Raw genomic sequence first — 23,072 nt, 5'->3', positions numbered from 1 at the left:
AGCGCTACTCTGAACAGGGGGCGTAACTGACCACGCCCCCTGCATGGAACCACGCCCCCTACTTCCCGCCCGGGGCGCCAACGGCGCTGGAACCGGCCCTGCATGTGAGTGTTAGATTTGGGTGGGTTATTTTGTTTCTGTGCAGGGTAAATACTGGCTGCTTTATTTTTACACTGCAATTTAGATTTCAGATTGAACACACCCCACCCAAATCTACTCTCTCTGCACATGTTACATCTGCCCCCTCCCCTCTTCCCACAGTGCACATGGTTTTACCCGTTAGCTAACAAATTTGCTGCTGCGATCAGGTCTGAATTAGGTCCAGTGTTTGATACTTTATCTCTCTTTATTTACTCTCTCTGTGGCTTGATACATCTCCCCCTTGAAATGATATATTTCTGGTAGACAAATGGTTGTTCCATGAGACCTCTAAAAGACATTTGACCTGTTTTCATGCGATTCCGACGGATTGGGCCGATATCGGATGTCTTTGACATCGGATCCGATGCGCGTTCCTTTGCGCATTGGATCGGAGATAAGATAAATTTATTGTCACTACATCATGAAACGTGTAGTGAAATTACACATGGAGCCTGGAGATCATATGTGCAGCACATATGATCTATTGGAATTGGATGCATCAGTGACACACCGCGGGTGCTTTTTAGGCCCCGTGATGTATCGCATCTGATCAGGGCGTAGGTGTATGCAAGCAGGCCTGCACCGGGCAGGAGAGGCGCTCTCCTCGCTCTGCACCTCAGTGACCCCCCCAATCCTCCCCATGCAGGAAAGAGGCTGCGGTAGCGTCGTCAGGAGGCAATGATCTCAGCCAATCAGTGGCCACCCATTCATTTGAATAGGAGTTTTCAAATCTCCTGCCTCCTGCAGCTACCGCAGCCCGTTCCCCACCGGTAGCTCCCCGGGAATCCTTTACATGCGATATATCGCATGTAAAAAATGGCACATCAAGTGCCAAATCGTATGAAGCCCTGCCGGGGAGCTTCAAAGGAAATCAAGTCCGACTTGTCCACAGTCGGACCTGTGTATGGGGGCCTTAAGACGAATGGTGAGATTACCCTTAGCCTGTCATGGGGGGAACCCTTCATTTATAAACCTCTCCAAACAGCAGAGACTACAGGATTATCCCTGTAATATATACTGTGCAGACTCCATGTTGCTGCTCCTCCAGGGAAGCTTCATTCCCTGTACGAAGATGGCCAGCGAGGGCATGTGGGGGAAGGGTATCTTTAGACACTGTGAGTGTCACAGTGTAAGACAGTAACTCTAGTGAGACCTGCTATTACCTGCTGTTTTAGGCACTAATCCAGCATTCTGCAACGCTATGTGGTACCTACATGAACTTAACGGCTGGTGAGCTGTATGACACCCTGCTCTACACAAGCTCATCACCCAGCGTATGTAACAGTGAGTACAGCTGTACCTTTTATATCTTCAATAAAACCACTCCACTGGTTAAGTTACTGGGCTATTCATAGTTTTGAGGCATCTGCTGGTGTGTGCAGATACTCTACTACATCCTCCAGCCTGTACATACACATTCCCATGCTTAGTGTTTAAAGCGTTGGTACAAGGAGGAGGCTTTCAAAGTTCCGCTGCCCTCAAATAAGAGTGCTCTCGTTAAAAGCCGATCTCCCACACCATTAAACGTAACAAACAAAGCAAAGCCTTTTCCCGCTAGAGAACTCACAGAACTGGTATCACTTAAAGAACATCTACGTATTTTCAGTGTGATTCAGGGTGGCACAGTGGTTAGCAATGCTGTCTCGCAGCACAAGGTCCGTGGCTTCTGTTCAGTGGTGCACACAATCTGTGCGGAGTTTGTATGCACTCCCTGGGTTTCCTACGGGGTGCTCCAAATTCCTGGCAGGTTAATTTGCTTACGGCAGGGTCCCATAACGTCTTTGTCTATGAATAACCCACAGTGGTAATGGTGAAGCTCTGTGGATTAATGCAGGTTCTAATGTTAATAATTTATTAGGGCAGTATTCATTATTTCAGCATGTGATTTATTACAGTCAAGTAAGGCAAATAGGACTTGGGACCCTCGACGACCTCTCAGTCCCTCTTTGGAAGTTTTGGAGACTTTCTAGCCAGCCCCAGTTTCGGAATGCCGCGTTCCAGCGCCAAGATGGAGAGAACCATCCCTGCAAATGAAACCAGTGTAAGGGTTATTTGGTGGGAACGGATGTCCTACAACGCTGCAGCGTGCACCGATGTGTGGTAACTCCTAGCAGCCAACTGGATTGCAGCTTTTATTTTCTCAATTGCATTAAAAATAATCACAGCCAAATCCTGATTGGCTAGCCTAAGTGCCTGATATGGGCAAATCTGCTTTGGTGCATATGCATCCATTCTTGCTGTGATCATGTGATCATTTATGCTGGTTCTAATCTTCCAGTGCTACCTGCATAAGACATAAGCCTGGGAGAGTGATAAAGTAGAGAGAGAGAAACTACCAACCAATCAGCTCCTAACTGTCATTTTTTTTAAACACAGCCTCTAACATGGCATTTAGGAGATGATTGGCTGATACTTTATCTCTCTCAGTGAGCCCAAAGCGTGATTTCCTTGGCACATAACTATGACTCACCAATCAGTGGTCCGATGCAACATACAGACACATACTGGGAGAGGGTACTTCCTTGGCACATAAACATGACTCACCAATCAGTGGTCCGATGCAGCACACAGACACACTGGGAGAGGGTACTTCCTTGGCACATAACTATGACTCACCAATCAGTGGTCCGATGCAGCACACAGACACACACTGGGAGAGGGTATTTCCTTGGCACATAAACATGACTCACCAATCAGTGGTCCGATGCAGCACACAGACACACACTGGGAGAGGGTATTTCCTTGGCACATAAACATGACTCACCAATAAGTGGTCCGATGCAGCACACAGAGGCATACTGGGAGAGGGAACTTCCTTGGCACATAAACATGACTCACCAATCAGTGGTCCGATGCAGCACACAGACACATACTGGGAGAGGGTACTTCCTTGGCACATAACTATAACTCACCAGTCAGTGGTCCGATGCAGCACACAGACACACACTGGGAGAGGGTATTTCCTTGGCACATAAACATGACTCACCAATCAGTGGTCCGATGCAGCACACAGAGGCATACTGGGAGAGGGTACTTCCTTGGCACATAAACATGACTCACCAATCAGTGGTCCGATGCAGCACACAGAGGCATACTGGGAGAGGGTATTTCCTTGGCACATAACTATAACTCACCAATCAGTGGTCCGATGCAGCACACAGAGGCATACTGGGAGAGGGTACTTCCTTGGCACATAAACATGACTCACCAATCAGTGGTCCGAAGCAGCACACAGACACACTGGGAGAGGGTATTTCCTTGGCACATAACTATAACTCACCAATCAGTGGTCCGATGCAGCACACAGACACATACTGGGAGAGGGTATGTCCTTAGCACATAAACATGACTCACCAATCAGTGGTCCGATGCAGCACACAGACACACACTGGGAGAGGCTACTTCCTTGGCACATAAACATAACTCACCAATCAGTGGTCCGATGCAGCACACAGACACATACTGGGAGAGGGTACTTCCTTAGCACATAAACATGACTCACCAATCAGTGGTCCGATGCAGCACACAGACACACACTGGGAGAGGGTACTTCCTTGGCACATAAACATGACTCACCAATCAGTTGTCCGATGCAGCACACAGACACATACTGGGAGAGGGTACTTCCTTAGCACATAAACATGACTCACCAATCAGTGGTCCGATGCAGCACACAGACACATACTGGGAGAGGGTACTTCCTTTAGCACATAAACATGACTCACCAATCAGTGGTCCGATGCAGCACACAGACACACACTGGGAGAGGGTACTTCCTTGGCACATAAACATGACTCACCAATCAGTGGTCCGATGCAGCACACAGACACACACTGGGAGAGGGTACTTCCTTGGCACATAAACATAACTCACCAATCAGTGGTCCGATGCAGCACACAGACACACACTGGGAGAGAGTACTTCCTTGGCACATAAACATAACTCACCAATCAGTGGTCCGATGCAGCACACAGACACACACTGGGAGAGAGTACTTCCTTGGCACATAAACATAACTCACCAATCAGTGGTCCGATGCAGCACACAGACACATACTGGGAGAGAGTACTTCCTTGGCACATAAACATAACTCACCAATCAGTGGTCCGATGCAGTACACTGTCACGTACTGAGAGAGGGTACTTCCTTGGCACATAAACATGACAGCAAAGGCCAGCGCTGGGTTAAAGACAGCTCCTGTCAGGTGTGCACCTGCAATAACCAATTACAGAGGGGGGTTTACTGAAAGTGCAATGGGTCATTTACTAAGCATGTACCTAGGATGACTAGTGTCAGAGCTGTGGTTACAGTGGAGGCTGTCTAAGGCCTAGTGAGTGAAAACCGTTCTTGTGCGCCACAAATGTACAAATCCGTATAAACAGTTCTGCACTAATCATGTGTCTAGCTACCTTATATTGTAATTACCACTCTGCTAATTGCTATAATAATAATAATAGTAATAATAATAATGATAGTAATTATCCTTTTGATTACATGGCGCCACAAGAGGTCCCCGGTGCCTTACGTAGAACATAAGTAACCGCGTTATAAATAGGCAGACAGTCAATGCAGTCATTTTGTTGGCTTACCAGCCTTAAACACAGTGGGTACATTTATCAAAGGGGGGTAAAGACAAACTAATACAACATTTGCTAGGAAAACAGTGACATCACCAATGACATCACTGAGGTACAGACTAATATTCATGAGGCGTGAATGTGAGACTTGCTATGCCCATTAGTAAGAGATCTAGAGTGGCTTTACACAATTCTCAGTAGTTGTACAATTGAGTCTGATTCTCAGCTATTGGTAACGGACACGTAAACTATCAGAATAAAGAGGGCGGCTGGCAGTTCTAGGTTTCACTGTAATACTCAATGGGCCTTCTTAAGAAATGTGGCACTTCAAATGTGGCGTTTAGATGCCTTCAAAAGCAAAGATGGGAATAGTGATCATTAACTCCAAAAATAGCGCTTGGTTTATGCAAGTGCAAAATTAACCACTGATAGCTAACGCGTTTCATCATCCGTGTAACTCAGAATAAGTCACATGTCAGAGGGGCAATGCTTCCTTGTGTCCGGACTCCCTTACTGTACTGCACTTGCCATAGGGGCCCTGATCCATCTCACAAGTACTTGTGTGTCTTTCACAATAATTCCTTCACATAAACTCTGTGCTCTGCCAGAGCTGACATGGAAATTCCTGCCTTGGGTGAAAGTTCAACGTTCTGTAGACTTTGAGCTCAGTAACCTGTTGCCTCTGCACTCTGCTTGCCGGGGATTAAATCACTGAATAGTATCTACGACTACAAAGTCATTTCATGAGCTTCTCAGTATTAAATCCTTCCTCATGCGTCTATTTATTAAGGAATCGAAGCCGCAGTGGGAATGGAGTGTGTCCTGGGTTTGACCCGGATTGGAACCGTGTTCCGAGTCCTGGGTCGGACCTGGGATTTTGGTAGAAAGGGGGGATAATAAGTAAGCTACACAAGTTCAGTTTTTCTTTGCCAGAGGGTCTCATATTAGTAACATCAGCTAACAATGGGGGTCATTCCGAGTTGATCGCTCGCTAGCTGTTTGTAGCAGCCGTGCAAATGCTAGGCCGCCGCCCTTTGGGAGTGTATTTTAGCTTAGCAGAAGTGCGAACGAAAGGATCGCAGAGTGGCTACAAAATAATTTTGTGCGGTTTCTAAGTAGCTCCAGACCTACTCAGCGCTTGCGAACACTTCAGACTATTCCGTTCCTGTTTTGACGTCACGAACACGCCCTGCTTTCGCCCAGCCACCCCTGCGTTTTTTCTGGCATGCCTGCGTTTTTCCAAACACTCCCTGAAAACGGTCAGTTGACACCCAGAAACGCCCACTTCATGTCAATCACTCTGCGGCCAGCAGTGCGACTGAAAAGCTTTGCCAGACCTTGTGTGAAACTACATTGGCCCTCATTCCGAGTTGTACGCTCGCAAGCGGATTTTAGCAGATTTGCTCATGCTAAGCCGCCGCCTACTGGGAGTGAATCTTAGCATCTTAAAATTGCGAACAATGTATTCGCAATATTGCGATTACACACCTCGTAGCAGTTTCTGAGTAGCTTCAGACTTACTCGGCATCTGCGATCAGTTCAGTGCTTGTCGTTCCTGGTTTGACGTCACAAACACACCCAGCGTTCGCCCAGACACTCCTCCGTTCCTCCGGCCACTCCTGCGTTTTTTCCGGAAACGGTAGCGTTTTTTCCCACACGCCCATAAAACGGCCTGTTTCCGCCCAGAAACACCCATTTCCTGTCAATCACATTACGATCGCCAGAACGATGAAAAAGCCGAGAGTAAAATTCCTAACTACATAGCAAATTTACTTGGTGCAGTCGCAGTGCGGACATTGCGCATGCGCATTAAGCGGAAAATCGCTGCGATGCGAAGATTTTTACAGAGCGAACAACTCGGAATGAGGGCCATAGTTCGTTGTGAAAGTACGTTGCGCGTGCGCATTGCGCCGCACACGCATGCGCAGAAGTGCCGATTTTTTGCCTGATCGCTGCGCAGCGAACGAAAGAAGCTAGCGATCAACTCGGAATGACCCCCAATAACTTGTAGCTGTGACGCTATTATCAGTGTGTATGGGATGAGCGCCTGTGCGATCAGTATATAATGGATAATGTGTAACATCAGCACACTTGCAGCCAGGTGTGTATTAACCCATGGCCGGGGCCCTAGGCTTTCAGGTATTTTCGGAGGCCCTCCAGGGTCAATCTTCATTTCAAATTCACAGGCAGCCGGTTTGATCAGTAGTTACACGGACACCGATACCCAGATGAAATAAAGAGGCAGATGTAAGAACATCTGCTAACTCCCGCTGTTACCGAATCACCGCTATGTATGACGCGTCTCACAACGGGAGTTTAAGGCAATCGCAATGCGCATGGGGCCGCTTCGTCTGGGGCGCTGTGCATATACCTATTTGCTGGCCCCCTGACGTATTATCGGCGGGACTGTCACTCACCGCTCGTTATGTCCCCTCTCCCACTGCGCCAGGTCAGGGCTGGCGCTGCAGCACTGTTGCTGCTTTCATGTGTTTTTTTTTTGTTTGTATTAAACTTTATTGGCAGCCCTCTGCATCCAGAGAGCTTCTCTGCGCATGCGCCGGGTCACCTTGCACAGGTCGCTGTGAGGTGGGGAGACGGCGCATGCGCGCTGGCCTCAGATCCCCGGAGGACTTAGATGAATCGCGCATGTGCCAGAGGCCGCCAGTGGCGCAAGCATGAAGAACGAAGATGGGCTGCGTTGCTGGGCGGAAGGGGACGGGCCGGCGGCGAAGGGCCGCCGTTTGGAGGGCACGGCCCGGGCAATGCAGGCATGCCCAGACCGTGCGGGGGGTGGGCCGCGGTGGCTGCATGACATCACACGCAGCCGCTGCGACCCGGAGTGCGACGAGTAGGTCCCTGCCAGCGCTAGTCGGGAGCTACTCTTCAGGTACAAAAGCATCGCCGCTGTGCGATCTTTTGTATCTGTGCGGCGGGGGGAGGGCCAGACATGCGGGGCGGACTAGCCCTGTGCTGGGTGCCCCTCCCCCCATGTCAGGGTGGCTGATCGTAGTTGTGCAAAATTTTGAACGGCTACGATCGGGTCTGAATTAGGCCCCATGTTATTAACCGATGCTGTGTGGTGGGGTGTTAGGTTTAGGCTGCGTGGAGGGAGGGTTAGGCTGCGGGGGGGAAGGAGGGTTAGGTTTAGGCTGCGTGGAGGGAGGGTTAGGTTTAGGCTGCGAGGAGGGAGTGTTAGGTTTAGGCTGCGTGGAGGGAGGGTTAGGTTTAGGCTGCGTGGAGGGAGGGTTAGGTTTAGGCTGCGAGGAGGGAGGGTTAGGTTTAGGCTGCGTGGAGGGAGGGTTAGGTTTAGGCTGCGTGGAGGGTTAGGCTGCGGAGGGGAGGGAGGGTTAGGCTGCATGGAGGGAGGGTTAGGTTTAGGCTGCGTGGAGGGAGGGTTAGGTTTAGGCTGCGTGGAGGGAGGGTTAGGTTTAGGCTGCGAGGAGGGAGTGTTAGGTTTAGGCTGCGTGGAGGGAGGGTTAGGTTTAGGCTGCGTGGAGGGTTAGGCTGCGGAGGGGAGGGAGGGTTAGGCTGCATGGAGGGAGGGTTAGGTTTAGGCTGCGTGGAGGGTTAGGCTGCGGGGGGGATGGAGGGTTAGGTTTAGGCTGCGTGGAGGGAGGGTTAGGTTTAGGCTGCGTGGAGGGTTAGGCTGCGGAGGGGAGGGAGGGTTAGGCTGCATGGAGGGAGGGTTAGGGTTCGGTACCATTAGGGAGGGTTAGTATGGTTAGGGAGATTAGGGATAGTAGCTTTACCAACTAGGTGTTAGGATCCTCAGTGTCAGGATGCCGCTGTCGGTATTCTGACTGCCGACATCCCAAGCTCTGGGATCCCAATACCATCCCGATGCCACAATGCCCCTACACTCAGTGCTGTGCCAGCGCCGCCCCCTGAGTGTATGACAACATGCAGAGAGGTCACCGACATCGGGAAGTGCAGCACTGCCAGAAGCATCCTGAGGACACTCTGATCAACTGCACAGCTGTAACAGCACGGGCGGTGTAATGGTTAGCATTACTGCCTCACAGCACTGAGGTCATGGGTTCTATTCCCACCATGGCCCTAGCTGTGTGGAGTTTGTATATTCTCCCCGTACTTGTGTGGGTTTCCTCCCACAATCCAAAAATATACTGGTAGGTTAATTGGATCCCAACAAACGTAACGTGTGTGTGTGTGTGTGTGTGTGTGTGTGTGTGTGTGTGTGTTAGTACAAGTGATAGGGATATAGTGTAATGGTGCATACACACTGAGCTATTTTCCCACCTGCCCAGCGATGTCAGCGGGGGTGAACGGTTTTCCATAGCAGGGCATTATGGAAAGCCGTTCATCTACTGGTAATACCAGCAGATGAACAACTGCCGCCTGAGATGAAGCGGAAACGCGCATCAGCGCTCATCGCCGGGGCATACACACTGGGCGGCTTTGAGCTGAAAGCAGATCAACACACCAAAACCGAGCTGCTTTCAGCTCAAAATCACCAGTGTGTATGGGCCTTAAGCTCCACTGGGGCAGGAACTGATGTGAATGGGCAAATATTCTCTATAAAGCGCTGCGGAATATGTGTGCGCTATATAAACAACTGGTAATAAATAACAGCCTTGGACTTTTTACTTTATAATATATTCATTCTACACAGTCCCGACACAAGCGAGGCCTGGCTGTGAACTGGGACTGTGACCAGTCTTATGGCCTCTTGTGTGATATATTAAACAAGGGATCAAGTAGCTTTCTTTGCACTATCTGCTCATAAATTGGAAGTAATTCTCAGTAACTGTATTAGTATATACACATGGACACTGCATAGTACCACTTACAGTGGCAAACGCAGGATTTGCATGGGGGGGTTTCCAGAACTGGGCGGAGCCAATCACGGGGGTGGGGACTGAGGTGACCCAGTATATGCTGGGTCCGTAAAACTAGTGTGTCTGTGTGTGTGTGTGTATATATATATATATATATATACACATATATCTACACACATATATATATATATATATATACACATACATACACAAATACATATACACGGGTGGTCTTCAGTATGCCAGCGGTCTGGCTCCCGGCGACCAGCATACCGGCGCCGGGAGCCTGACCGCCGGCATACCGACACTTATTCTACCTCGTGGGGGTCCACGACCCCCCTGGAGGGAGAATAGAATAGTGTGGCGCGCGTAGCGTGGCGAGCGCAGCGCGCCCGCAAGGGGCTCATTTGCGCTCGCCACACTGTTGGTAAGCCGGCGGCCGGCCTCCTGGCGCCGGTATGCTGGTCACCGGGAGGCCGGCCGCCGGGAGATCGTAGTGAACCCATATACATAGCATATTAAACATGCATACATATATATATATATATATATATATATACACACACATACAGTACACATATATATACACATGTATATATATATATATATATATATATCATATGTGTGTGTGTGTGTGTGTTTATATGTATGTATGTATGTATGTATGTATATACATGTGTATATATGTAGGCACATGGATATATATGTACTATAATTAAAATAAAGTAAACTTTTATTGCACTTGCAAGTGCCACCAGGAAGACAGCAGGCTGCAGAGGACGCTAGACAGCCATTAATAATACTCATGCAGCAAAAAGAAAAGAAATTTTTTTTTTTTTTAGTGGAGGGGGGTTTCTGGGTACTCGGAAACCCCCCCTGGGTGCGCCACTGACTTACTAGTGTTATAAATTGGAAGTAATTCTCAGTAACTGTATTAGTATATACACATGGACACTGCATAGTACCACTTACTAGTGTTATAAATTGGAGGTAATTCTCAGTAACTGTATTAGTATATACACATGGACACTGCATAGTACCACTTACTAGTGTTATAAGTTGGGGGTAATTCTCAGTAACTGTATTAGTATACACATGGACACTGCATAGTACCACTTACTAGTGTTATAAATTGGAGGTAATTCTCAGTAACTGTATTAGTATATACACATGGACACTGCATAGTACCACTTACTAGTGTTATAAGTTGGGGGTAATTCTCAGTAACTGTATTAGTATACACATGGACACTGCATAGTACCACTTACTAGTGTTATAAATTGGAGGTAATTCTCAGTAACTGTATTAGTATATACACATGGACACTGCATAGTACCACTTACTAGTGTTATAAATTGGAGGTAATTCTCAGTAACTGTATTAGTATATACACATGGACACTGCATAGTACCACTTACTAGTGTTATAAATTGGAGGTAATTCTCAGTAACTGTATTAGTATATACACATGGACACTGCATAGTACCACTTACTAGTGTTATAAATTGGAGGTAATTCTCAGTAACTGTATTAGTATATACACATGGACACTGCATAGTACCACTTACTAGTGTTATAAATTGGAGGTAATTCTCAGTAACTGTATTAGTATATATACATGGACACTGCATAGTACCACTTACTAGTGTTATAAATTGGAGGTAATTCTCAGTAACTGTATTAGTATATACACATGGACACTGCATAGTACCACTTACTAGTGTTATAAATTGGAGGTAATTCTCAGTAACTGTATTAGTATATACACATGGACACTGCATAGTACCACTTACTAGTGTTATAAATTGGAGGTAATTCTCAGTAACTGTATTAGTATATATACATGGACACTGCATAGTACCACTTACTAGTGTTATAAATTGCAGGTAATTCTCAGTAACTGTATTAGTATATACATGGACACTGCATAGTACCACTTACTAGTGTTATAAGTTGGGGGTAATTCTCAGTAACTGTATTAGTATATACATGGACACTGCATAGTACCACTTACTAGTGTTATAAGTTGGGGGTAATTCTCAGTAACTGTATTAGTATATACACATGGACACTGCATAGTACTACTTACTAGTGTTATAAATTGGGGGTAATTCTCAGTAACTGTATTAGTATATATACATGGACACTGCATAGTACCACTTACTAGTGTTATAAATTGGAGGTAATTCTCAGTAACTGTACAGGTTGAGTATCCCTTATCCAAAATGCTTGGGACCAGAGGTATTTTGGATATGTGATTTTTCCGTATTTTGGAATAATTAGATACCATAATGAGATATCAGGGCGATGGGACCTAAATCTAAGCACAGAATGCATTTATGTTACATATACACCTTATACACACAGCCTGACGGTCATTTTAGCCAATATTTTTTATAACTTTGTGCATTAAACAAAGTGTGTCTACATTCACACAATTCATTTATGTTTCATATATACCTTATATACACAGCCTGAAGGTCATTTAATACAATATTTTTAATAACTTTGTGTATTAAACAAAGGTTGTGTACATTGAGCCATCAGAAAACAAAGGTTTCACTATCTCACTCTCACTCAAAAAAGTCCGTATTTCGGAATATTTGGATATGGGATACTCAACCTGTATTAGAAAAATACACATATGGACACTGCATAGTACCACTTACTAGTGTTATAAATTGGGGGTAATTCTCAGTAACTGTATTAGTATATATACTAGAGATGAGCGGGTTCGGTTTCTCTGAAACCGAACCCGCACGAACTTCATGTTTTTTTCACGGGTCCGAGCAGACTCGGATCCTCCCGCCTTGCTCGGTTAACCCGAGCGCGCCCGAACGTCATCATGACGCTGTCGGATTCTCGCGAGACTCGGATTCTATATAAGGAGCCGCGCGTCGCCGCGCGTCGCCGCCATTTTCACACGTGCATTGAGATTGATAGGGAGAGGACGTGGCTGGCGTCCTCTCCATTAGAAATTAGATTAGAAGAGAGAGAGAGATTGTGCAGAGTCAGACAGAGTTTACCACAGTGACCAGTGCAGTTGTTGTTAGTTAACTTTTATTTATTTTAATATAATATATCCGTTCTCTGCTATATCCGTTCTCTGCCTGAAAAAAAACGATACACAGCAGCAGCCAGTCACACAGTGTGACTCAGTCTGTGTGCACTCAGCTCAGCCCAGTGTGCTGCACATCAATGTATAAAAGGCAAAGCTTATAATAATTGTGGGGGAGACTGGGGAGCACTGCAGGTTGTTATAGCAGGAGCCCCCAGGAGTACATAATATTATATTAATTTAAAATTAAACAGTGCACACTTTTGCTGCAGGAGTGCCACTGCCAGTGTGACTAGTGGTGACCAGTGCCTGACCACCAGTATAGTAGTATATTGTTGTATGTATTGTATACTATCTCTTTATCAACCAGTCTATATTAGCAGCAGACACAGTACAGTGCGGTAGTTCACGGCTGTGGCTACCTCTGTGTCGGCAGTCGGAACTCGGCAGGCAGTCCGTCCATCCATAATTTAGTGTTCACTCTAGCCTTCTTTCGCGGGGCGCTGCGCCCTGCCCCTTTTCCGAGTGTCAGAATGCGCCCTGCCCGTTTGTGCCCGCCCTGCCGCCCTGCTGATTACTAAAGGACTGCCGCGCCGGGCCGCACTGAAACTCCTCTCTCCGCACTGCCACTCCTCTCGCATCGCTGTCAGCGCCGTCACTCCTCCCGCTACGCTGCCACTGCTCCCGCTGTGCTGCCACGCCTCCCTGCCGCTGCCTCAGGCTTGTCGCGCTAATGCGCTCACAGCACTCGGGTCTCGGCAATACTGTAGGCTGCTGGTGAGATGAGGAGGGCTGGGTTTGCCTCTCCTGCCGAGGCAAACCCAGCCCTCCTCTGTGCACATGACCCAATAAAAGAGGATGCCGGGTAGGATCAGTGTGGCGGGCATTTTCTTCCAGCTCCGCGGTGTGTGACGGGGGACCAGCGCGATCACTCCTGCAGCATCAGCCCCCAGTAAGTTGAATTGACACACAAACATCATCTAAGACTAGTGCTGCCACACTAAGCTATTTATCCTACTGTATATGGGTCGCCTGGTGCCCCTTTAGTTTTAATCTGGCAGCATTCAACTAATATTATAGTTTAATGAACTATATAAACCCTATTGTGACACTTCAGAAATAAACTGGCAGCACATGAATGTTATATAAACCAACCTGGGGCACCTTCGCTTCAATCTGACAGCACATTTAAAATACGATGTGCGCTAGTTTATTTCTGAAGTGTCTCAATCAGGTTTATATAGCAACACGTGCTGGCAGTTTTTTTTCTGAAGTGTCTCAATAGGGTTTATATAGAAGCATGTGCTGCCAGTTTAACTCTGAAGTGTCTCAATAGGATTTATATAGTTTAATATACTATATAAACCCTATTGAGACACTTCAGAAATAAACTGGCAGCACATTAATGATATATAAACCATTCTGGGACACCTTCACTTCAATCTGACGGCACATTTAAACTTAAAATGTGCTGTCAGATTGAAGCGAAGGTGTCCCAGGATGGTTTATAAGCTACAATGTGCTGCAAGTTTAAGACACCTGCATACATATTACAGTATGTACACCATTTTGCCCTTCTAAATTAAAATGTGCCCTCCCGAATCAAAAATGTGCCCTCCCCGAATCAAAAATGTGCCCTCCCCGAATCAAAAATGTGCCCTCCCCAAGGTCAGCACCCTGCCCTAAAAAAATCCTAGAGTGAACACTAATAATTGTATTACAATATATACCACCTAACCGTGGTATTTTTTTTTCTTTCTTTATACCGTCGTCATAGTGTCATACTAGTTGTTACGAGTATACTACTATCTCTTTATCAACCAGTGTACAGTGCGGTAGTTCACGGCTGTGGCTACCTCTGTGTCGGCAGTCGGCAGGCAGTCCGTCCATCCATAATTGTATTATTATTATAATATATACCACCTAACCGTGGTTTTTTTTTCATTCTTTATACCGTCATAGTGTCATACTAGTTGTTACGAGTATACTACTATCTCTTTATCAACCAGTGTACAGTGCGGTAGTTCACGGCTGTGGCTACCTCTGTGTCGGCAGTCGGCAGGCAGTCCGTCCATCCATAATTGTATTATTATTATAATATATACCACCTAACCGTGGTTTTTTTTTCATTCTTTATACCGTCGTCATAGTGTCATACTAGTTGTTACGAGTATACTACTATCTCTTTATCAACCAGTGTACAGTGCGGTAGTTCACGGCTGTGGCTACCTCTGTGTCGGCAGTCGGCAGGCAGTCCGTCCATCCATAATTGTATTATTATTATAATATATACCACCTAACCGTGGTTTTTTTTTCATTCTTTATACCGTCGTCATAGTGTCATACTAGTTGTTACGAGTATACTACTATCTCTTTATCAACCAGTGTACAGTGCGGTAGTTCACGGCTGTGGCTACCTCTGTGTCGGCAGTCGGCAGGCAGTCCGTCCATCCATAATTGTATTATTATTATAATATATACCACCTAACTGTGGTATTTTTTTTTCTTTCTTTATACCGTCGTCATAGTGTCATACTAGTTGTTACGAGTATACTACTATCTCTTTATCAACCAGTGTACAGTGCGGTAGTTCACGGCTGTGGCTACCTCTGTGTCGGCAGTCGGCAGGCAGTCCGTCCATCCATAATTGTATTATTATTATAATATATACCACCTAACCGTGGTTTTTTTTTCATTCTTTATACCGTCGTCATAGTGTCATACTAGTTGTTACGAGTATACTACTATCTCTTTATCAACCAGTGTACAGTGCGGTAGTTCACGGCTGTGGCTACCTCTGTGTCGGCAGTCGGCAGGCAGTCCGTCCATCCATAATTGTATTATTATTATAATATATACCACCTAACCGTGGTATTTTTTTTTCTTTCTTTATACCGTCGTCATAGTGTCATACTAGTTGTTACGAGTATACTACTATCTCTTTATCAACCAGTGTACAGTGCGGTAGTTCACGGCTGTGGCTACCTCTGTGTCGGCAGTCGGCAGGCAGTCCGTCCATCCATAATTGTATTATTATTATAATATATACCACCTAACCGTGGTTTTTTTATACCACCTAACCGTGGCAGTCCGTCCATAATTGTATACTAGTATCCAATCCATCCATCTCCATTGTTTACCTGAGGTGCCTTTTAGTTCTGCCTATAAAATATGGAGAACAAAAAAGTTGAGGTTCCAAAATTAGGGAAAGATCAAGATCCACTTCCACCTCGTGCTGAAGCTGCTGCCACTAGTCATGGCCGAGACGATGAAATGCCAGCAACGTCGTCTGCCAAGGCCGATGCCCAATGTCATAGTACAGAGCATGTCAAATCCAAAACACCAAATATCAGAAAAAAAAGGACTCCAAAACCTAAACTAAAATTGTCGGAGGAGAAGCGTAAACTTGCCAATATGCCATTTACCACACGGAGTGGCAAGGAACGGCTGAGGCCCTGGCCTATGTTCATGGCTAGTGGTTCAGCTTCACATGAGGATGGAAGCACTCAGCCTCTCGCTAGAAAAATGAAACGACTCAAGCTGGCAAAAGCACAGCAAAGAACTGTGCGTTCTTCGAAATCCCAAATCCACAAGGAGAGTCCAATTGTGTCGGTTGCGATGCCTGACCTTCCCAACACTGGATGTGAAGAGCATGCGCCTTCCACCATTTGCACGCCCCCTGCAAGTGCTGGAAGGAGCACCCGCAGTCCAGTTCCTGATAGTGAGATTGAAGATGTCAGTGTTGAAGTCCACCAGGATGAGGAGGATATGGGTGTTGCTGGCGCTGGGGAGGAAATTGACAAGGAGGATTCTGATGGTGAGGTGGTTTGTTTAAGTCAGGCACCCGGGGAGACACCTGTTGTCCGTGGGACGAATATGGCCGTTGACATGCCAGGTGAAAATACCAAAAAAATCAGCTCTTCGGTGTGGAGGTATTTCACCAGAAATGCGGACAACAGGTGTCAAGCCGTGTGTTCCCTTTGTCAAGCTGTAATAAGTAGGGGTAAGGACGTTAACCACCTCGGAACATCCTCCCTTATACGTCACCTGCAGCGCATTCATAATAAGTCAGTGACAAGTTCAAAAACTTTGGGTGACAGCGGAAGCACTCCACTGACCAGTAAATCCCTTCCTCTTGTAACCAAGCTCACGCAAACCACCCCACCAACTCCCTCAGTGTCAATTTCCTCCTTCCCCAGGAATGCCAATAGTCCTGCAGGCCATGTCACTGGCAATTCTGACGATTCCTCTCCTGCCTGGGATTCCTCCGATGCATCCTTGCGTGTAACGCCTACTGCTGCTGGCGCTGCTGTTGTTGCTGCTGGGAGTCGATGGTCATCCCAGAGAGGAAGTCGTAAGACCACTTTTACTACTTCCACCAAGCAATTGACTGTCCAACAGTCATTTGCGAGGAAGATTAAATATCACAGCAGTCATCCTACTGCAAAGCGGATAACTGAGGCCTTGACATCCTGGGTGGTGAGAAACGTGGTTCCGGTATCCATCATTACTGCAGAGCCAACTAAAGACTTGTTGGAGGTACTGTGTCCCCGGTACCAAATACCATCTAGGTTCCATTTCTCTAGGGTTGCGATACCGAAAATGTACACAGACCTCAGAAAAAGAGTCACCAGTGTCCTAAAAAATGCAGCTGTACCCAATGTCCACTTAACCACGGACATGTGGACAAGTGGAGCAGGGCAGGGTCAGGACTATATGACTGTGACAGCCCACTGGGTAGATGTATGGACTCCCGCCGCAAGAACAGCAGCGGCGGCACCAGTAGCAGCATCTCGCAAACGCCAACTCGTTCCTAGGCAGGCTACGCTTTGTATCACCGGTTTCCAGAATACGCACACAGCTGAAAACCTCTTACGGCAACTGAGGAAGATCATCGCGGAATGGCTTACCCCAATTGGACTCTCCTGTGGATTTGTGGCATCGGACAACGCCAGCAATATTGTGCGTGCATTACATCTGGGCAAATTCCAGCACGTCCCATGTTTTGCACATACCTTGAATTTGGTGGTGCAGAATTTTTTAAAAAACGACAGGGGCGTGCAAGAGATGCTGTCGGTGGCCAGAAAAATTGCGGGACACTTTCGGCGTACAGGCAGCACGTACAGAAGACTGGAGCACCACCAAAAACGCCTGAACCTGCCCTGCCATCATCTGAAGCAGGAGGTGGTAACGAGGTGGAATTCAACCCTCTATATGCTTCAGAGGTTGGAGGAGCAGCAAAAGGCCATTCAAGCCTATACAACTGACCACGATATAGGAGGTGGAATGCACCTGTCTCAAGCGCAGTGGAGAATGATTTCAACGTTGTGCAAGGTTCTGCAACCTTTTGAACTTGCCACACGTGAAGTCAGTTCAGACACTGCCAGCCTGAGTCAGGTCATTCCCCTCATCAGGCTTTTGCAGAAGAAGCTGGAGACATTGAAGGAGGAGCTAAGACAGAGCGATTCCGCTAGGCATGTGGGACTTGTGGATGGAGCCCTTAATTCGCTTAACAAGGATTCACGGGTGGTCAATCTGTTGAAATCAGAGCACTACATTTTGGCCACCATGCTCGATCCTAGATTTAAAACCTACCTTGGATCTCTCTTTCCGGCGCACACAAGTCTGCTGGGTTTCAAAGACCTGCTGGTGAGAAAATTGTCAAGTCAAGCGGAACGCGACCTGTCAACATCTCCTCCTTCACATTCTCCCGCAACTGGGGCTGCGAGGAAAAGGCTCAGAATTCCGAGCCCACCCGCTGGCGGTGATGCAGGGCAGTCTGGAGCGACTGCTGATGCTGACATCTGGTCCGGACTGAAGGACCTGACAACCATTACGGACATGTCGTCTACTGTCACTGCATATGATTCTATCACCATTGATAGAATGGTGGAGGATTATATGAGTGACCGCATCCAAGTAGGCACGTCACACAGTCCGTACTTATACTGGCAGGAAAAAGAGGCAATTTGGAGGCCCTTGCACAAACTGGCTTTATTCTACCTAAGTTGCCCTCCCACAAGTGTGTACTCCGAAAGAGTGTTTAGTGCCGCCGCTCACCTTGTCAGCAATCGGCGTACGAGGTTACATCCAGAAAATGTGGAGAAGATGATGTTCATTAAAATGAATTATAATCAATTCCTCCGCGGAGACATTGACCAGCAGCAATTGCCTCCACAAAGTACACAGGGAGCTGACATGGTGGATTCCAGTGGGGACGAATTGATAATCTGTGAGGAGGGGGATGTACACGGTGATATATCGGAGGATGATGATGAGGTGGACATCTTGCCTCTGTAGAGCCAGTTTGTGCAAGGAGAGATTAATTGCTTCTTTTTTGGTGGGGGTCCAAACCAACCCGTCATTTCAGTCACAGTCGTGTGGCAGACCCTGTCACTGAAATGATGGGTTGGTTAAAGTGTGCATGTCCTGTTTTGTTTATACAACATAAGGGTGGGTGGGAAGGGCCCAAGGACAATTCCATCTTGCACCTCTTTTTTCTTTTATTTTTCTTTGCGTCATGTGCTGTTTGGGGAGGGTTTTTTGGAAGGGACATCCTGCGTGACACTGCAGTGCCACTCCTAGATGGGCCCGGTGTTTGTGTCGGCCACTAGGGTCGCTTATATTTCTCACACAGCTACCTCATTGCGCCTCTTTTTTTCTTTGCGTCATGTGCTGTTTGGGGAGGGTTTTTTGGAAGGGACATCCTGCGTGACACTGCAGTGCCACTCCTAGATGGGCCCGGTGTTTGTGTCGGCCACTAGGGTCGCTTATCTTTCTCACACAGTCAGCTACCTCATTGCGCCTCTTTTTTTTTTTGCGTCATGTGCTGTTTGGGGAGGGTTTTTTGGAAGGGACATCCTGCGTGACACTGCAGTGCCACTCCTAGATGGGCCCGGTGTTTGTGTCGGCCACTAGGGTCGCTAATCTTACTCACACAGCTACCTCATTGCGCCTCTTTTTTTCTTTGCGTCATGTGCTGTTTGGGGAGGGTTTTTTGGAAGGGACATCCTGCGTGACACTGCAGTGCCACTCCTAGATGGGCCCGGTGTTTGTGTCGGCCACTAGGGTCGCTTATCTTTCTCACACAGTCAGCTACCTCATTGCGCCTCTTTTTTTCTTTGCGTCATGTGCTGTTTGGGGAGGGTTTTTTGGAAGGGACATCCTGCGTGACACTGCAGTGCCACTCCTAGATGGGCCCGGTGTTTGTGTCGGCCACTAGGGTCGCTTATCTTTCTCACACAGTCAGCTACCTCATTGCGCCTCTTTTTTTCTTTGCGTCATGTGCTGTTTGGGGAGGGTTTTTTGGAAGGGACATCCTGCGTGACACTGCAGTGCCACTCCTAGATGGGCCCGGTGTTTGTGTCGGCCACTAGGGTCGCTAATCTTACTCACACAGCTACCTCATTGCGCCTCTTTTTTTCTTTGCGTCATGTGCTGTTTGGGGAGGGTTTTTTGGAAGGGACATCCTGCGTGACACTGCAGTGCCACTCCTAGATGGGCCCGGTGTTTGTGTCGGCCACTAGGGTCGCTTATCTTACTCACACAGCGACCTCGGTGCAAATTTTAGGACTAAAAATAATATTGTGAGGTGTGATGTGTTCAGAATAGGCTGAAAATGAGTGTAAATTATGTTTTTTGAGGTTAATAATACTTTGGGATCAAAATTACCCCCAAATTCTATGATTTAAGCTGTTTTTTAGGGTTTTTTGAAAAAAACACCCGAATCCAAAACACACCCGAATCCGACAAAAAAAATTCGGTGAGGTTTTGCCAAAACGCGGTCGAACCCAAAACACGGCCGCGGAACCGAACCCAAAACCAAAACACAAAACCCGAAAAATTTCCGGCGCTCATCTCTAATATATACATGGACACTGCATAGTACTACATACTAGTGTTATAAATTGGGGGTAATTCTCAGTAACTGTATTAGTATATATACATGGACACTGCATAGTACCACTTACTAGTGTTATAAATTGGAGGTAATTCTCAGTAACTGTATTAGTATATACACATGGACACTGCATAGTACCACTTACTAGTGTTATAAATTGGAGGTAATTCTCAGTAACTGTATTAGTATATACACATGGACACTGCATAGTACCACTTACTAGTGTTATAAATTGGAGGTAATTCTCAGTAACTGTATTAGTATATACACATGGACACTGCATAGTACCACTTACTAGTGTTATAAATTGGAGGTAATTCTCAGTAACTGTATTAGTATATACACATGGACACTGCATAGTACCACTTACTAGTGTTATAAATTGCAGGTAATTGTAAATGGGTAAGTGTAATTAGCAGCAATTCTCTGCAGCACTACCACAGAGTTACATACACGTTACTGAAACTTGCTTTTCTGGTTCTTACAGTGACCGGATACACACCTGCAACATTATTTATCTATCTATCTATCTATCTATCTATCTATCTATCTATCTATCTATCTATCTATCGTGGCACCAGGCCTAAGACAGTATGGAGTTATATTAGCAGATGAGGAGCCTCCTTGTACAGTAGTTACTGGTAGATCACCCTGCATGACTGGAGAATTATTATTATTATTATTATTATTATTATTATTATTATTATTATTACATAGCAGCAGGCCACCACCCCTGAGTCTCCTCACCTGCATAGACGATGCCAGTAATGGTCAGTGCCACCACCTGGGGCTGTTGTTGGGCTTTCACCTGAGGTAGGAAATGCAGTATAAGGTAGAGGCACAGGGTGCAGGTCATCTCCACCAGGGCCCCTGGCACAAGGGCCACACGCATGGGGTTACTGCATTGCCCAGCCACCCCATGCAGAGGGGACAGTCCTAGGAGCCAGAGCCGGGGCATCAGCACCCAGGACAGCGCAGCGCCCGCAAACTGCGCCCCCACCCGCAAGGCAGTCTGTGCCCCGGGGGCCCGGCCACACAGCCACTGCTGGGCACTGCCACACGGGTTACAGGTGGCGCCCCGGGAAGTCAGGCAGTGCAGCACCACCTGCAGGTAGGTGAGGGTCAGGGCCAGCCAGGTGTCCAGGCCCCCCAGAGATCCCAGCAGGATCATCTCCCTGGTGCAGCAGCCCATCTGCAGCATGCCCACCGCCTCCAGGGCCAGCTCCTGCCCCTGACCAGAGGGCAAATACCGCCGGGACAGCCACCGCAGCAGCTCACATATCAGAAGGGCACAGCCAACAAGGGCCACCGAGCCAAGCACCAGATGCATGCTGCCCCTCTCCTGCTGGGTAAAGTCACCACTCCTGTGCTGGGTACAGGGGGCACAGTCTTCACTCCTGTGCTGGGTACAGGGGGCACAGTCCTCACTCCTGAGCTGGGTACAGAGGCACAGTCCTCACTCCTGTGCTGCTGGGTACAGGGGGCACAGTCCTCACTCCTGTGCTGGGTACAGGGGGCACAGTCCTCACTCCTGAGCTGGGTACAGGGGCACAGTCCTCACTCATGTGCTGCTGGTTACAGTCACCACTCCTCTCTTGCTGGGACACCTGGGTACAGGGGCACAGTCCTCACTTCTGGCTGCAGGGGCTCAGTCTCCACTACTGTTGCTGGCTGCAGGGACACAGTCACCACTCCTGAGCCGGGTGTACAGTCCTCACTCCTGTGCCGGGTACTGGGCCACAGTCACTGACACTTTTGCCCTGTTGTGTCACTATGGCTACACTTCCTGCATCGGCTCCTGCTGTCTCCCCCGCCGGCTGGGACAGAAGCTGTTGCCCCCCTGCACTCCTGCAGCCTCTCTCTCTCATTCACTACGTACAGCACACTGCTGACAAGGCAAAGGGGCGTGGTGATGACATCACAGTGAAGTGTCAGATGGGCGGGGCTTCCCCTCTTGCTTCATAGTTTAACTTTATCTCCTCATGCTGCATGCAATACTGTTACTTTATCTCCTCATGCTGCATGCTATACTGTTACTGCGTCTCGTGCTGCATGCTACACTGTTACTGTATCCCCTCATGCTGCATGCAATACTGTTACTGTACCTCCTCATGCTGCATGTCATACTGTTACTGTACCTCCTCATGCTACATGCAATGCTGTTACTGCATCTCCTCATGCTGCATGCGATACTGTTACTGCGTCTCATCATGCTGCATGCGATACTGTTACTGCATCTCCTCATGCTGCATGCGCTACTTTTACTGTACCTCCTCATGCTGCATGTCATACTGTTACTGTACCTCCTCATGCTACATGCGATGCTGTTACTGCATCTCATGCTGCATGCGATACTGTTACTGTGTCTCATCATGCTGCATGCGATACTGTTATTGTTCCTCCTCATGCTGCATGCGATACTGTTACTGTACCTCCTCATGCTGCATGCGATACTGTTACTGCGTCTCATCATGCTGCATGCAATACTGTTACTGCATCTCCTCATGATGCATGTGATACTGTTACTGTACCTCCTCATGCTGCATGCAATACTGTTACTGCATCTCCTCATGCTGCATGCAATACTGTTTCTGTACCTC

The 23,072-nt window shown here is 47.4% G+C and overlaps 1 protein-coding gene across 1 annotated transcript; it reads right to left on the bottom strand.

The window, feature by feature from the left end:
* Positions 1-2,006: 2,006 nt before the first annotated feature.
* Positions 2,007-22,376, bottom strand: AQP11 (aquaporin 11). The gene is made up of 3 exons (XM_063951284.1): positions 21,220-22,376; positions 4,237-4,353; positions 2,007-2,165 (listed from the first exon to the last, which is right to left on the bottom strand). Exons 1-3 carry the CDS (start codon positions 21,800-21,802, stop codon positions 2,077-2,079), a joined length of 789 nt encoding a protein of 262 aa, XP_063807354.1. The 5' UTR covers positions 21,803-22,376; the 3' UTR covers positions 2,007-2,076.
* Positions 22,377-23,072: the final 696 nt, after the last annotated feature.

Source organism: Pseudophryne corroboree, chromosome 2 (assembly GCF_028390025.1).
Source record: "Pseudophryne corroboree isolate aPseCor3 chromosome 2, aPseCor3.hap2, whole genome shotgun sequence".
NCBI classification, from domain to species: Eukaryota; Metazoa; Chordata; class Amphibia; order Anura; family Myobatrachidae; genus Pseudophryne; species Pseudophryne corroboree.
This window is presented reverse-complemented; position numbering and strand designations above follow the sequence as displayed.

Excerpts from the sequence above, each read along its gene's own strand:
- AQP11 (XM_063951284.1), bottom strand. The coding sequence starts at position 21,802 with ATGCATCTGGTGCTTGGCTCGGTGGCCCTTGTTGGCTGTGCCCTTCTG. Across the intron at positions 4,354-21,219 it reads TACTGGCATCGTCTATGCAG|GTGCACACCTGACAGGAGCT; the intron begins GTGAGGAGACTC and ends TGGTTATTGCAG. Across the intron at positions 2,166-4,236 it reads CTGCATCGGACCACTGATTG|GGATGGTTCTCTCCATCTTG; the intron begins GTGAGTTATGTT and ends TTTCATTTGCAG.